The sequence below is a fragment of the Zingiber officinale genome, chromosome 6A, assembly GCF_018446385.1.
Source record: "Zingiber officinale cultivar Zhangliang chromosome 6A, Zo_v1.1, whole genome shotgun sequence".
NCBI classification, from domain to species: domain Eukaryota; kingdom Viridiplantae; phylum Streptophyta; class Magnoliopsida; order Zingiberales; family Zingiberaceae; genus Zingiber; species Zingiber officinale.
In genome coordinates, this window is record NC_055997.1 from 26,793,316 (window position 1) to 26,810,487 (window position 17,172).

The 17,172-nt window shown below is 36.7% G+C and overlaps 2 protein-coding genes across 4 annotated transcripts; both read right to left on the reverse strand.

The window, feature by feature from the left end:
• Positions 1-691: 691 nt before the first annotated feature.
• On the reverse strand, positions 692-3,884 carry LOC121996187 (ALA-interacting subunit 3-like). 2 transcript variants are annotated; one of them, XM_042550047.1, is made up of 10 exons: positions 3,725-3,884; positions 3,570-3,660; positions 3,344-3,489; positions 3,051-3,109; positions 2,873-2,947; positions 2,661-2,777; positions 2,493-2,563; positions 2,026-2,323; positions 1,411-1,700; positions 692-962 (listed from the first exon to the last, which is right to left on the reverse strand). In XM_042550047.1, exons 3-10 carry the CDS (start codon positions 3,429-3,431, stop codon positions 908-910), a joined length of 1,053 nt encoding a protein of 350 aa, XP_042405981.1. In that variant the 5' UTR covers positions 3,432-3,489; positions 3,570-3,660; positions 3,725-3,884; the 3' UTR covers positions 692-907. The 2 variants fall into 2 exon arrangements, with proteins under 2 accessions (XP_042405981.1, XP_042405980.1); XM_042550046.1 differs by having other exon boundaries at positions 3,570-3,611; positions 3,725-3,879.
• Positions 3,885-4,718: 834 nt separating this feature from the next.
• Positions 4,719-13,693, reverse strand: LOC121996188 (DNA mismatch repair protein PMS1-like). Of its 2 annotated transcripts, none has more exons than XM_042550048.1 (14): positions 13,434-13,693; positions 13,128-13,371; positions 11,109-11,432; positions 9,825-10,970; positions 9,278-9,528; positions 9,059-9,185; positions 8,743-8,811; positions 8,470-8,543; positions 7,951-8,016; positions 6,642-6,745; positions 6,354-6,535; positions 6,082-6,179; positions 5,240-5,279; positions 4,719-5,140 (listed from the first exon to the last, which is right to left on the reverse strand). In XM_042550048.1, exons 2-13 carry the CDS (start codon positions 13,353-13,355, stop codon positions 5,273-5,275), a joined length of 2,676 nt encoding a protein of 891 aa, XP_042405982.1. In that variant the 5' UTR covers positions 13,356-13,371; positions 13,434-13,693; the 3' UTR covers positions 4,719-5,140; positions 5,240-5,272. The 2 variants fall into 2 exon arrangements, with proteins under 2 accessions (XP_042405982.1, XP_042405984.1); XM_042550050.1 differs by having other exon boundaries at positions 13,128-13,388.
• Between the last annotated feature and the right edge of the window lie 3,479 nt (positions 13,694-17,172).

Here is a 17,172-nt window from a genome sequence, read left to right on the forward strand (position 1 = left end):
CCAATATTATTATTTTAATCCAATATTATTATTTTAAATGAATTTCATATTTGAAACTACATAGTTAATTCCAATAAAATATTTTGAAAATAATTCGGATATATAAAATAAAAGCATCCACGCCAACTTTCCTATCCAAAATATATAATTTAAGATAAAAAATTACTTTATTAAATTTAGATATCCATCTTTCAATATGCCTTATATCAACTTTCCTATTTTTCTCTCTCCTCTATAATATTTAGATAATAGAATCCAACCCCTAGACGGTGGACACATGACATCTCTGGCGTAATGATTAAGGATCGATTCTTAGAAACTGATAACTTAGGATTTATCCCACAATGTACCTATGACCTATGTACCTACATGTACCTCCCTTCATATCCGTAAGACCGACACTAGGAGGACCACTAAAATAACGAATCTATATTTTTTTAAGAAATAAAATTCATTTTTTAAATTTAGAAACATTAAATACATAATTTAGAGAATAAATAGGATAACTGATGTAAAAATTTATTAACTATCCTATTATTTAAATTTTAAGATAAAATTTTTAAATAAAATATCTAATGCGGATGTTCTAAGGTCGGGTATAATCCATGCCCACTCTAAATCAATAATTAAAGATGAAATGATACAGGTGCAAGCAAATAGCCTTATAATAATCTTTTTCTTTTTCAAAGAAAATAATCCTTGAAACTTGTTTATGATAAATACTAATTTGTCAACATCCAAAATGATATTACTTCTACGATTAAAAGACAGAAAACAATTTTAACAATTGATGAAGTTGTTGACTGACTTATGAACAAACCGAAGACAACTGATTCATAACGTTTTCTCTGAAAATGGAATGAAATAGATGCGAACAAGCAGAAATTGAAATATTCCTTGGGAAAACTTAGTGGCCGGCAGGGTTTCTATTCCATGACAAGTACGAAGGGTCCCCAAGCTTCCTGCAAAGTAGATATTAACCAAATGGTTGAAGCTATTAGAACATTACAAGCATGCGTGTGTAGAATAATAAAAAATCATATTAAACTATTCAATGAAGGAGAAAACTATGGACCATTTGTACTTTAAAAAAATAAAACCATAATATTAAAGAATGCATTATAAAGTTATTTTTCAAGACAATGGAAGTATAACTCTTGATACAACACTAGTTTACTTATAGTTTGCTACTAAGAAAGATCTTCAAATGTTTAGTTGCCACAGAAATAGCTTTATGCATCACTCATATCAACACCAAAGTCAGACACAGCAGCACACAGGCTGACAATGATAAAATTTAGTTAAGCTAGTTCTTTTAGTTTCTGCTTTGAGATTAGAACGATTGCAATATATTGATTTAGTCGTGGTAGTATACCATGCATTACTAGGTAATCAATCAGCCAAACTCACCTTGGTTTTACCAAGTAGACGATGGTGAATGCCACAGCTAAAAAGAAGCATAAGCCTCCAACAGTCAGATAAGCAATGCCAAGAAAGTCATTCTTCCCGCCAATCCAACTTGATGTTGATAGCACCAATGTTTTCTTGCCACTGAAGCTGTAAGTGTTGTAGTTATTTTGCAGTTGAACGGTAATAGCATCGTTAATAACAAGGTCCTGCTCAATCCTCCCATACAACTTCCGAAATGTCGGAAGTGCAGCAGTACGCATCCAAACAATCAGGTCTTCCTGTTCGCTCAACTGTACACATGAATGAACAGGCCCCATTAGTTTGTCCGTTGAAACAATTCTCAATTTGCAAAACGTGACACGCTAAGCCAACACAAACAGTGCTTGCTTTGCATAGGCATCAAGAATTGACTAAACTTGGAGGAATAGCAGAACTAAAATATAACTAAATGCTGATGACAAATCAATTGAGAGATTTATTATTCAACTGGACCAACATAATTGCATTACCAAGTCACTCTTATACCCCTCACTGATGGCTTATGTTATTGAAGAAGGAAGCTGAAGTTGAGCAAACAGTAGAAAGAGAAGATTACTACAAAGAGAAGATTCTCACTGGTTTTGTTAGGTTGAGTTTCGCACCACCTCTCAGAGTGCTGTTTTGGAAATTCCTTGGATAGACGTCTTTTCCAAACTTGTGATCCCTATCACTCTTCCAAGAAATATCCTTCTTGTTCACCGTCAAATTTCTGTTTCTGATGGCGAAGCTATACGTATCATTGAACAAACTCCATGCTATAAGACCGCACGGAACAATTGGCGCACCGTTTGCTGTCCTTTCTGGATCACAACCACTGGTTTCATTTGCCTCACTAGCTTTCCGCAATTGTGCATCATTTCGGCTCTTCACATACCTGCATTCTTGTTGAGATAACAAGTCAAGCTTGCGATAATACCCTGATTCATGAAAGCTTGGATAGATAATGCAATGCATTAAAATAGACAAACAGACACTGACAGAAACTAGCAGTTCCTTCAAAGTTCCATGGCATCTTTATATTTAGAGGGTATCTGGGTGCTTACCTCCTATGGTTCTGGTAGAAGTTGTCCAGTTGATAATACACATAAATAGGTTGACTCATGTGCTTTGGCACCTGTAATGACAATATGTAGTATATAAGTTAAGATAAATCCTCGCTGTTGATTATTTGTATCTTGAATCTATAATCTAATAAAGGGATTGGTCCATACCTTAAGAGTTTTAGTGCAAGTTTTGTCTATCGTATCATTCTGAATGTATGCAACCTTCATGTTAACCATGTTTGGTGGAACACAATCATCATCATAACGATACACGATCTCGACAACCTGATCGAGCATAGACAAAATTTCCATTACGACATTGATACTTCCAAATCCATGGAACCGGTATTCTGATATAAAAGGAATTTACAATACCTTACCTTGTTGGAAGCCGCTAGTGCTGCAAGGCCGATTGGGACAAAGATGATGCCAATGAGAGTAAACACGGAGATAACCTAAAAAACATGATGTGACAATAGTAAAATATGTCTGCCTCTGCCTGCATTTTGATGTTAGCATCAACTTTAATATCTACAAGGGAAAAGATTAAATCTTTACCCATCTTGGTGTGAGAATAGGTTTGCATGCTGGAAGCTCCTGCTGTGTAAATCTTGAATCTGCATTTGCAAAAGAAATAATTAGCTTTCCATGAATAATGATCAATATTTGGGAACAAAGATCAATTTAAGAATCAAATAAAACCTCAGCAGATGAAGAAACAAAAAGGTCCTAGAAAAACCAATGAGCACGAAAAGGCTTTACAAACGTTACTTCAATTAGGGGGAAGCGGAGGAGAAGAGGAAGAAGAATCGAAGAACCAAAAAAAGAACAATTTTTTTATGATGGATTACACTTGGGCCGCTTGGAATTCCTCAGGGGAGCAGATGCTTCACCCGATGCGGAGCTGGAACCAGCAGTAGATCCATTGGCGTTCTGCATCGAGGCGTTCACGAGATAGATCGCCGGAAAGATACCGGAACAGGCCGGATTCTGAGATCTGGAACGAGATCAACAGCGGTGAAACTAAAAGCCTTTATTAAAGCAAACGAATTGCAATCTACAGCAAACAATCCTTACCGCTCTTCTCCTGACGCTACCTCTCTGTGAGTATATAATTTCCTAATTGCAAGCAAGATCGCCGGATAGATTTGGAAAAATATCGGGAAAACTAAAAAAACCTCCAAGTAAACAAACGAATCGCAACCTATAGAAAAAAAAAAAAAAATCCTTACTTTCCTTCGCCAGACGCTACTTCTCTCTGTCTGCGTACAGGATGGCCTCGGTGTGGATCTCGGTCCTGTAGTCCTCCTTGTTTGACTGCAGTAAACGGAGCGAGGAAGAAGCGGCCCCTTTTCCTGGGCCGGCAGACGAAGGAGACGTAGAAGGATCGAACGGTCAACGTTGCTTCGACGTGATCTCCAATGTTTCGTGTCCTGTGAGAGTCGGGAGCACGAATCTGAACGGAAACGTGTGGATCACGTGGGAATCGTGGTTACGTTATTTGGCATTTCCATCCTACCAATTATTATTACGTTTCATTTAATTGTGTTTAAGGTTTTGGAAATTATATTAACAAATTTAGGTAGTCAATTTTCTCTGATATTACATGACGGCGGATACTGTTTGATTAGTATAGCCTTGATTCTTAATCTCAATTCTTTTACTTATAATAAATTAAAGAAGTTGGTCATTATTTTCTAAATGCCAAATCAAACTTTATCTTATATTTTCATCAACTCGAATACGATATAAATGTCAATCTCGATTTAGAATTAAAAAAACAAAAAAAAACGTAAACTCAAAAAAGGAAAAACGAACAAAAAAAACAAAAAACAAAAACGTAAATTATAAAAATAACTTCAAAAACAAAAATAAAAAACAGGAAAATAAATAAATAAACGTAAACTAAAAAAAAAAAAAAAAAAGCCTAAAAAATAGGAGAAAATCGTAAAGTTTTAAAAAAAACATTAAAAAAAGAAAGAAAATTAATATGTATAATTAGTTTAGTAAAGAGGATAATACAATAAAATATTAAATCAGATTATAAATTAAAACCTTCAAATAAGTAAATTTTTATTATATTATCTAGATTAAACTTAATAATATTAAATTATATTTTATTTCTATAATTTTAATTATATGATTACTTAATAATCATATAACTAAAGCTATATTTGATAATTTAAATCAAAAGCACATCCTTAGCTATAGTGCAGATATGGAGCGGATCAGGGGAAGTACTATGTATATAAACTAATTTTTTAATCAAAATGAATGATAAATTCCACTCATACATGATTGCTCCACGCATATATATTACAGACACTTGCAACAGGACCATTGATACAGAATAATAAGGCAAGAGCAACAAAGTCATAGCCAGGAAGCATATACATATCTTCAAGATTCATATAAATGTTTGTGGAAGGAGCTTAAGCCATGTTGTGCTGGGGCAAAAGACCAAAATCCCGAGACAGCCGGATATATGAAATTGTCAAAGGCAGGGCCAACCACGATGTCTCAAAAACAAGGGCGATATTACACGCAGTGCCTTCCTTGCCAAAATGCAATGGATGAGATGCCGAGGGGCATATTCGCAAACTCTGGTAACCATTTCATCTTCGGTTTCCAGTTTCGATCTCATATATCTATAATGGGCATCTAACACTAGTAAGCGATAACAGTGAAAACAGACACTAACGCAAACGAAAATATGGGGTAAAGGATGCTCATGAATGATAAATTACCAGTTTTCTGCAGGGCTACGAACGACAGACACTCTAGGATCTGAAAATGGGAAATGCATTGAATATCAGACAGGGTAAGCATGATAACTTGCTACCTTCTTTATTAACAAAGAGTTTATTACTTGGAAAACTACTATCTGTGCCTACTACCTATACAACATTTTGCATCATTTCAGTGAAAATATGATAGGCGGTCTTTCTGACTTCTTTTCCCTAAAGAACACGCAAGTGCTGAAGAAATAAAAATTAGTTATGGTCTGTAAGGCACTCGAAGCAATTCTCACCATGTGTGGTTAGTATGCAACAATAGCCTTTTACTCGTTCTTCTGCCAGTGCAGCACAAGTAAATAAAACTTAAGGGAGTCAGACAAGAGTGACATAAAGGAGCATAAATAATGAAAAGCTAGTGCAAATGATTGGTGCTGGTTAAACACTGAATCAATAACAATTAGAGTGATGGCATTGATATAGCTATCATCTAGAACCAGAATCTCATACAATACATTGCACCGGTTGTGACAAGATTCACGAACATGTTTTCCTGAGAAAGACATGACCGTCCATAATATCTGTTGCTAAAGTGGACTCAAATATGTGGCTATCTAAATAAGGACATGCTCGTAAAGCTGCAATACTGCACTAGATGACTCATGTAGTGGGTCTACCGGGTGCAAATATCATATTCATTCTTATGTTAAACAGCAATAAATTGTTTACACTATCAGTTCACTTGTAAGTGCATTGTATTTCAAGCATAACTAGAAAGTAGAAATTGAACAACCAATGGAAGACAAGATAATTATGAAAAAAAAAATCTTTCTATACAAACATAAGATCCACACCTTGGATGAATAGCAGTCAAGTCTACCAAATGACGCATAGTTGGCCTACCATGTGGACAATTCCATGGTGAATTAAGATCAACCAAGTTCCTCAGAATCTAAAAAAAACAAGAAAGAACGTTTAGACATCCACTAGATCAATTAACAGAAGTTATCTGTTTTAAGAATCTGCTAGAGCATATCATCCTGATAAATATAGTTTCAAGAGGAAACTTGTTTCTGTTGGAGCACTAGAGATGCATGGACTTGTTTTCATTGGTTCGCTCAGTTACCTTCCGCATTTCAGTTTTAGTCAATGGATCGCCAATCATTACAGATGTTCGGCAAGCCCTTGAAGCCAACATAGCACGAACACTTGATGGACAGATGGAATCAGGAGTATCCATTTTGTAAGAACACCTTACACCTAACTCTCCTTGACTATCAGCAAGAATAGAAATTAGCTCCTTGACATCTGAGTAAAAAAAAAAACATTGTAGGACATCAATTCATGATTTGAATAAAGAAAAAATATTTGAACACAACTTTAGGCATACATTTGTGGGTAAATGCAGACGTACCTTCAGCACCAAAGACTATGCTTTTACTAAAAGGAACAGCTTTAAGCATGAAACGGCGACCAGGAGGGGCATGTATATCCTCTATCAATCGAAAACCACTTTTTCTGACAAAAGACAAATGAAAATGTCTGTCACAAATCTTTTATCGATGAGAAAATTAAGAAATTGTAAATGCAAGCAAAATTTAAGATCAATTGCTCGCCAACAAGCTTTATTTCCCAACATTAAGTGAAATCCATCATCACAATCAAAATTTGTCCAACTGCAAAGCAAAAAACATCCAAGAAAACCAGTTCTGATCCAATCAAATAACATGTGACATTTAGTCAACCTCAATTATGCATCCTACCAACCATAAATACAGTAGGTCTTCAACTAACCTGCATATTTTGCCATAATCCACCCACTAGAGATCATTTACCTCAGAAGTTCATGTGTTTAAAGATAATTTATCAAAAAGGGCTTAACAGTAGGAAATTTGGAATGACCTTATGGCAGTATCTATCTATACATACACATTTATATATTTTTACATGAAGAACCCATGACTTCTATCAGCCATACAAATTACCTCATAAATATCTCATTCAACAAGGAGATATTATAGAGATATCATTCATAGGAAGAACGGGTGGTTGATATGGAGAAAAACTAAAGGAGTCTTTGGTGATCACAGTGGAGAGTGGCCTCTTAAAAAAAAGAACCTTATAATTATGATACAATAAGTCATGCTTTGGTTCTTTGTGTATTGTACGACAATGAAAGAACACTGAGATATAGTGTGATAGAAATGTGAATGACAAACTGTAAGTGTGAGGCAACTGGAAAAATTCAAAAATACTACATTTGTGAGCATTTATGCATAGCTTCAGTAAGTGATAAAATATGAGAAGTAGATTAAAATGGTATGGATATGTACATAAATGACTAATATATTATATATAGTTTCCAAGTTGAATTTCTTTGTTTTTTTTTTGGAAAAGAGACAACAACACCCATTCCATTGTTGCATCAAATGCAAGCTTGATACTACGAGTTGAATCAATCAGTGTAGAAGATATAAAGAATAGACAAAGATTAAAAATAACATATTTAGTGTAATTCATTTAAAAGATTAGAATATCACTAACTATAAATTATAATAAAAGGCGAGACAAGATTTACAAAATCTTCTCCAAATAGTTAGAAGTAACATGGCTTGGAATCCAAACATAACACAACATAGTTTCTCAAGTTTTTAATCTATGAGCAAGTATCAGTTACAAATGCACTTCTTTATCCAACAAAGAGATTAAAAAAAAATCCATACCTAATTGTTTGCATATGCATAGAAGCTACAATTTCCTCCTCCGGTGATAACTCCAACCTAAGTGGCCTAGATGTGTACAGATGAATCAATGAGATAATAGAAATTATTTCAGGAAAAAAAACAAAATTAATTACTGATAACATAGTATGAGACAAGACAACACTTAAGATTTGAACTGAATAAGGGTTATAAACTAGATGTGTACAAATGAATCAATGAGATAATAGAAATTATTTCAGGAAAAGAAAAACGAGATCAATTACTATTAGCTTTGTATGAGACAATACAGCACTTAAGATTTGAACTGAATAAGGGTTATAAACTAAGAAACACATTGCTATAATTCATGACTGTAATATAATTGTATAACAGATCAATGTTATTACATAAATCAAATTCAATACAAAAACATGATACTAATAAATAATAATCAGAATCATTCAAAAATCTACATACTAAGAAAAAAATCCAAAAGAAACCAAGAGTCCAGGTTCACCAGATGAGATATAAAAATCTTACATAAGTAGTGGCTGTAAGTTCAAGATGGTTGAATGTGAGAGCTGCTCAAAATTATATTTTTCATCTGCAGCATGCTGATCAAAAAACAATGGTCAGTGTCTCAGAATATTTTGTTGTGCAAATATTTATCTTAATGATCAGAGTTATAAATACTAAAGTCAAGATTTTTAAGAATCAAGACCATCAAAGAAATGGTTTCTCTAGCGCAAGGCAAGATCAAGGATATTGCGGTGGATCTTAAATCCCTGGAAGTTTAAGAGAAGAAGTGCTAACCTGATCGATGATAAACAAGTCTTGATCCATCTTTCCAATTATAAAACCAAGATTGAATTGCCCAACCACCTGAACCATGGACAGGTATCAAATATGTGCAAAGATTATTATAAAACCAAGATTGAATGGTTTCTCTATCTACACACCAAAAAACTATCTGGCATCTATTTCCCTGTTATAGTTCCTGTTGGTTTAATCATCACCCATTGAAGAGGCTAGTCAGCAAGGATGGACTAAACTTTTTTAATGTGTTGATGAAGTAAATTGTATGCCTGAGTATAACAAGTAATAGCTGATAAAGGCAACTATGCACTACCTGCATTTGACCAAAATATTCTTTCTTGAAATATCTTTCCAACTCGCTGGTAGCTGCTTCCATACACTGTGCTTTCTCCTTCTCCTCTTCTGGTTGAGAATTCTTTATCACTGCAGCAGTATAGCACCTGAACAGGAGAACGATTAGAGAAAAATATTTAGATAAACCCAAAATATGAGATCAAATTCTAGTAACTGGCAGAGTTAAAACTCAACCTACCTTGTCTTTCTGATTCGTCCATGCAATGTTTTCCATTGTGGCAGCTCTCTGAACTTAAATTGTGTCTTTCTTCTAAGATCATCCATACTGAATTGCATAACAGAGCAAGTTTTTGAATCAGAACAAGGCTTTCGAGTATCATATCTTTCATCAAATGATTCAGTTGCAATTGGGCTTGATATACTTTCTGCCTTCATTTTTAGATCTTTGTAAGAACTCATAGTGACATCAGCAGGAGATGTATGCATATCCTGCAAACCTGAAACTTGCTGTAATAACAATATATCGAGTACATTTTGTAATAAGTTGTGACAAATTTCACAAACTCTAGAGCGGCAAGAACTAAAGAAAAAAATAAACTTAAACATATTTAAAATTGAGAAGGATCTAAATGACTTAGATACTCCTAGGAATATGGTTTAACATACAAATCAGTAGAGGAATAAGATATATAGCCAACCACAAATATCCATAATATGTACATGCCTTGTTGATTTTGTAGAATTAACAAGGTAACGAACTTCAAAAAATCAACAACAAAGCATACCTCAATAGAACCTCCATCACGAAACCTACATTCACCGGGAAAGGAGATTTTTTCTCTATCAAAAGGAACAGGTGGTGATTGGTCCTCTAGCAGTACTTTTTCACTATTTTTAGGTGAACCGTCTCCAATACACTGATCAGATTCAGAGTATTCTGACATTATAGTCTGATTACCAAAACTGCATTTCCTGACCTGGCAGGATCTATTTCTCAATAAAGGTGTCTCAGACAAAACACTGCAACTATCCTCATGTTTCCTTTTGTTTGGAGAAAGAAAATTTGTAAGAGATGACTGAATGAGACCTAGACAAGCAGTTTTGTCATTCCTCGCAAGTTTAGCACAGTTTCTCCATTTAGCATCAATTTTGGAGCTTATCTTGTGAAAATCATTTAACTGCTTGGGGTGATAAAGAGGAGTTACAGATTCATCTATTTCATGTGACCTACTGTCCAATTCTTTTGGCATAGACCTTTTTTCACAAAGAAAAATTCTTTCCTTATTCAACTCTTTAACTTGCACATTTTTTGGAGGATCACATTCCGAAAGTTCCTGATCACCATGTTCACAAGATAATCCTTTGGATGATGCCAAAGGGCCCTCTTCACCAGAAGCATCACATCTTTCATTCTCAAGCTCTTCAATCCTATTAACAGCAAAACTGAGCCCATGAGAGAGATATATCTTCTCAATCTCTGCCCTAAGGGAGAGCATAAGTGCACCCTCATCAGAATAGAAAATTTTTCGCTTATCAGGGGTGACATTAACATCATATGATGTTGCTGGTATGGTAAAATTCAAGATCACAATAGGAAATTGTTTGGAACTTGAAGATCTGAATAATTCATTAACAAGTTTGCTGACCTTTGGCATATCAACAGGTCTTCCATTTACGAAGAAGTAGTGTTTATATGCTGTTGTGCGACCGCTGCCATTTTGAGGCTTCGAGAGAAAACCTTCAACCTTGCAATCTTCAGATAAGCTGAAATTCAGTGAATCTAAGGACTGGAAGGTACTCAGGCCAAATACATTAATAATATTATCTTTCAGTGAACTACTTCCTGACGTTTTCAATACAACAGACTTTGTATTTTTACCAGTTGTATTTGTGCAAAGCAACCGAACGCCCTTAGCAATAAGAGCATATGCCTGAGAAAAAGAAAAAAAAAAAGGACTCTGACACATATTAAAGAAAGAACTAAAAAAATACAGACTAGACAAGGATATATTTATGGTAAACAAATAAAAAAAACTAATAATGTGCAATTAACAGGAATTAAATCTCACATTCAGCAAAGAAACAAGCTTCCCAAATTCTCGCCGTATGTTCCGAGTAAATTCCTTGCATCGCACTGGCAAGGTGGAGAATAACTTCTCGACAATCACAGTAGTTCCAACCTGTCGGGCAATTTTCTTCTCATTTGTCAGAAAACCAGAATGGTCAAATACCAAATGTGTACCAAGTGCCTCATTTTTTGTTCTTGTCTCAACAGTCAAATCTCCTAACATACAAAGAGAGTTCAGTGCTTCTCCTCTGAAGCCAAAAGTTGTCAAACAGTGAAGATCAGAAAAAATAGATATCTTAGACGTATGATGTTTAAGAGCAACAACCTGAAACAAACAAAAAACAGCAATTTCTAAGTAATAAATCAAAACAACCTAAGTAATAGAGTAAATGTACATGGATGCCCTGAACTAGAGAAAACTGAAATACTATGAAATGAAGAGAAATTTGATACAACAATCAAGCCTTTTCCCACTAAGTGAGGTCGGCTGTATGAATCCTTTTACGCCATTGAGCTCTATCTCCTATTATATCATCATCTATATTTAAATAAATTTTATCTTGTTTTATTGTTACTAACCAAGTCTTTTTTGGTCTTCCTCTTCCTCGTTTGATATACATGTTTATCATAATTTCACATCACCTAACTGGAGCATTTATTGATCGTCTAAGTACATGTCCATACCATCTTAAACGTGTCTCTCGGAGTTTTTCCTCAATAGATGCAACTCCGACTTTCTCTCTAATGCTCTCATTTCTTATTTTGCCCATCTTCGTATGTCCACACATCCACCTTAACATCCTCATCTCTGCAATTCTCATCTTCTGCTCATGTGCTCGAGTCATAGCCCAACATTCAGCTTCATATAACATAGCAGGTCTAACTGTGGTTTTATAGAACTTACCTTTAAGTTTAAGAGGTACTTTACGGTCACGTAAAACACTCGACGCCCCCCTCCATTTCACCCATCCTGCTTGTATTCTATGTAAGACATCTCTCTCAATCCCTCCATCATTTTGTAAAAATGATCTTAAATATTTAAATCTCTCAGTTCCGGGCAACTCGTCCTCTCCTATCTTAATAATTGTTTCATTACTTCTAATATTGCTAAACTTAAATTCCATATATTTTGTCTTTAATCTACGAAGCTTAAAACCTTTCCCTTTTAGTGTTTCCCTCCAAGATTCTAGCTTAGCATTTACTCCTTCACGTGTCTCATCTACCAAAATAATATCATCTGCAAACAACATGCACCACGGTACTGTGTCTTGAATGTGCGTGAGTTCGTCCATAATTAGTCTAAAAACAAAGGGACTTAGAGCTGATCCTTGATGTAACCCTATCTTTATTGGAAATACTTCAGTTACTTCGCCTGAAGTCTTTACTCTAGTCGTTACATCCTCATACATATCCTTAATTAGTTCAATATATGTTACGCTAACACCTCTCTTTTCTAAAATTTTCCATATAATTTCTCTTGGAACTCTATCATAAGCTTTTTCTAAGTCAATGAATACCATGTGTAAATCTTGTTTTGCTCCCGATATTTTTCAATTAATTGTCTAAAAAGATGTATAGCTTCTATTGTCGACCTTCCAGACATGAACCCAAATTGATTTTCTGTCACTGTGATCTCCTTCCTTAATCTTTTTTCTATTACTTTTTCCCAAAGTTGATAATGAAAAAAAAAATTCTAGCTTTCTTTACACTACTTAATATTGATCCACCTCCACTAGTGTGAGCTATCTAACATTTCACTTGTCCTACCCCTCATAAAGAATCCAGAAGACCTTGAAGTCTTGGACAATATTCAAGCTCAGACGCACTTGGTATCAGCACATAGACCTCATTTCTAAGAAACATGGGCAAGGAGATTTTTTTCTTGTGTTATGATACAGGAGGTGCATGAACAAGAATTATAAGTAGCAAGTGAACAGGCATTCATTATTTGCAATTTGATTTTTGGGTGTGCTCATTCCGGTGATGATGAACCAAAAGTCAACTGATCGTCGAAAGGTACCTGAAAATTTTCTGGCGAGATGCCATAGCCATTGTCTACGACTTTGAAGCACTCTTTCCCATATTCTTTCAGATTTATCTCAATACTGGTCGCACCGGCATCTAAGCTATTCTCCAGCAACTCCTTAACTGCTGAACGAAGGTCCAAAATCACTTGCCCCGAAGAAATTCTGTGGACTACCTCCTGGCTAATCGGCTTTATGAGGTGAGGAACAACCTCTTTTTCCATTCCCAGGCGATTCGACCTAACAGGCGATTCGCCCTGTTACTCGACAACAGTGTATAATTCATCATGAGGAAAGAATACCTGAAGGCGTGCTGCCGTCCTCGACTTTCAATCCACAAAAGATGGTGGCCGACGGAGAGTTTCTGGTGACAGAAGCCGCGAATCCAATGCCGACGAGGCCAGCGAGGAGGAAGAGAGAGACGTTGGATCGGTCATCCGACGGAAGACGGCGGAGACGAGAGCGAAAAAGAAGTGATCAGGAACGAGCCCTAGGAATTTTGAGCGTCCGGCGGCAAATAAACGCTCTCAAGTCTCAACGTCTGGTCCAAGTCTAGTTCTACTCCACCACCTCTTTATTACGATTCAATTTTAGCGACTCCGATCTGCTTCGGACCAACCATTTCCTCCAAAGGAAATTTTTATTTTCGGATTCATAAAATCTAGCATTTTGTAATTCTGCAAATGGGCCATCTGAGAGCAGATTATTTTTTTAAAAAAAACAATCATTTCTTTTAACTGAAATATTAAATTCTAAACTCTAAAAAAAAAATTAAGTAGTAAGGTGGATAGATGTGCAGGATAATATTTCTATATATAAGAGTTCGTTTGGTTTAAGTCATCATGTATAACTTTGGTTATGTGATTACCAGGTAATCACATAACCAAGGTTATAGGGAATAAAACATAACCAAATATTGTTTGGTTCAACTTAAGTAATGTAACAAAAATTTGTTTGTTTGAAAGTTTTAATGAATAACCTAATTTAATATTTTACCGTATTACCCTAAGTTACAAAACCAGCTATACATAATAATAATAATAATATTATTATTATTATTATTATTATTATTATTATTATATATTATTATTATTATTATTTATTTTTTAATATTTTTTTACTTTTCTTTTTCCTGTATATTTTTTTACTTTTTTATGCGTTTTTTTATTTTTTTAATGTTTTTATATTTTTTATATTATTTATATTTATATTTTTTTTATTTTTTTACATTTTTTAAATTTTAATTTTAATTTTAAATTTTATTTTTATTTTTTAAATTTTTAAATTTTTTTAAAATTTTTACATTTTTAAATTTTTATAATTTTTTAAAAATTTTAAATTTTTATAATTTTTTTTAAATTTTTTTTTAAAAAATTTTAAATTTTTTAAATTTTAAAATTTTAAAATTTGTTAACATTTTTAAAATTTTTATTTTTTATTTTTAAAATTTTTATTTTTTTTTTTAAATTATTTATTTTTTTAAAAAAATAAATTTTTAAATTTTTAAAACATTTTTTTATTTTTTTACATTTTTTAATTTTTTTTTACATTTTTTCTCTTTTTTTCATGTTTTTTTCTTATCGGAGGGTATTTTTGGTAAAAAAAATTCGTTAACCCCGGAATCAACAAAAACCTTAGTTTTCTGAGGTTTTCCGATTCCGGACTGCATTACCCTTTTGCTGACGTGTCGGGCATGAAACATTACTTGGGAATCATCGAATACCTAAACCAAACAAGGTTTTTGTTGATAACCTTGGATGGATAACCAAGGTTATCAAGAATAACCCCGAACCAAACGCACTGATCATGTCCGAATCGCCGAACCAAAGGACGCTGGGCACATGGCGCACTCCTAGTCGATGGTGTAGGCCTCCGTCTGGTCGCACGAATCTCCGACGAACCTGCACAGAAGTCGGGCCGGGAAGAGGTTCCCGGCGGCGACCCTCCGACGCTCAAGTCAGGTAAGCGAGTGGTGGAAAAAGTGACTCCAAAGCTTGTAGAATGCGTACCTCCGGCGAAGTAAGATGCTCTTTATATAGAGCGGTGAAAAACTAATGCACGTCCACCGAGGCGCATACGTGTCCACAGCCCATACCTCGGTATGTACCTGTCAGAGAGCTTACCTGACACCATACTGCTACAGTCCAATCACGTCTTCGATGGGACAACAGAACACCTTGTTGTCAGACTTAGAATATGGCCTAGCCATAGGACTTGACGGCTGTCAGAAGATGTTCCTATCCTTCACCCACCGCCCGGCCGGGACGTCCGTCCGGCCGGCCGGCGCGAAGAGCGTCGTCCGTACGGCCTTAATTCCCTGCGCCAGCCGGCCGGCACACCCATTATGTCCTGCCTTCTCTTAGGCCTTCCGCTCGGTCATTATTTACTATTTCATTGAGCGTCGGAACCCCGACCCCTGTCAGGGCGTCTTTCACTATCAGACGTTTACGGGCAGGCCGATCGACCTGCCCTTTTTTCATGCGTCCGGTCGGCTCACCCTTCTTCGACGGACCACCTGGCCCTTTGACCTCCACGTGGCGTTGACCCCTCGTTAGGGGGTCCCGGGCTCTTACCACCGGATCACTTGCCTTCCCCTCGAGTCTAGTCGAAGGAGGCGAAGTCCGACTGACTGGACTGCCGATCTGACTGAGCAATGATTGCTGCATTGGGCCGCTCGGCCAGGCGTAAGGATGCTCATCCGTTTGGCGGTATCTTGTCCATGCCTTGTGTTTTCTTGGCATCCATGTCCGATGCTCTCCCCTATTACCCATCACGTGCGCTGCGCACGGTAAGGGGAGTTCATTAAATGCGGCCAGTATCCTGCTGACATGTGGCGATCGTGCGTTTGTCAGCGTATGGCGGTGGCGTCACTTCCGATGGGCAGCCGCCGTTTGAAATGAACGGCTGGATGACGACCTTGATATCGGTGACCTAAATCGGACGGTGGAAATTGATGGTGGCCGCCCATATAAAGCTCTCGACCCCTGCTCTTCGCCGCATTTCGACCTCCTCGTTTCCAGACATCCCGCTGCTTCTCTTTTCGCCGGCGACCCTGCGTTTCGGCTTTCCGGCGACCCTACAGCTTCTTCAGACCATCTTCCTTGCTCGTAAGACCCTTTTTCTCGCTTCCAACGTTTTCTTCTTTCTGTTAATCGTTTCCTTCAGTCGGTTTCCACCCATTCCTTGCTTGAACCTTCCCCTTTTGTCCCGCATTCTTGTCTTTCGACCATGACTAGCACCTCGCAGTCGACCGGCGGTGCTCCAGGTCTATGGTACTCGACCATGGAAAGTTGTTTTGACGAGGAGGACGCGTTGCGTCTCGCTCGGGCTTACGACATTCCTTCCGACCACCAAATAGTATTAGGCACACCGGCCGATCGGCCTCATGAACCGCCGATCGACACAGTTCTTTTTTTCCGAGACCAATTTCTGGCCGGATTATGCTTCCCACCCCATAAATTTTTCCTGCAAGTCTGCAATTACTTCCGCATTCCGCTCGGCCAGGTAGTTCCCAACTCTATCAGGCTGCTGAGCGGAGTAATAGTTTTGTTCAAACTGAACGGCATCCCCTTAGACCCAAAAATTTTCCACTACTTCTACTATCCCAAGCAGGCCGAGTGGGGAACTTTTGTTTTTCAATTTAGGATAGGTTTCGTCCTCTTCGACGGCATGCCGAGCTCCAACAAACATTGGAAGGAGCACTTTTTCTATATACGTTTTCCCGAGCGGCCAACTTTTCGTACCAAATGGCAGACGACGATGCCAGCGCAGCCGGAGCTCGGCAAATTTAGAGGCGACGCGGCCTACCTTCATGCAGCCGAACGACTGGTTGGTCAACGTTATCATATTGACAAGCTGCTCCTTCCGGGAGTAATGCACATATTTGGCTTGTCCTCTACCACAGCCGATCTGCCCTGCAGTATGAGTAAGTTCCCTTATCTTCCCGTTTGTTTTGTTCTAACTGATTTATTTTTTGCTTCTGCAGCTGAAGTCATGTGGCGCGCCAAGGCGACTGAGAAGCTCAAATTGAAAGCCGCTCAG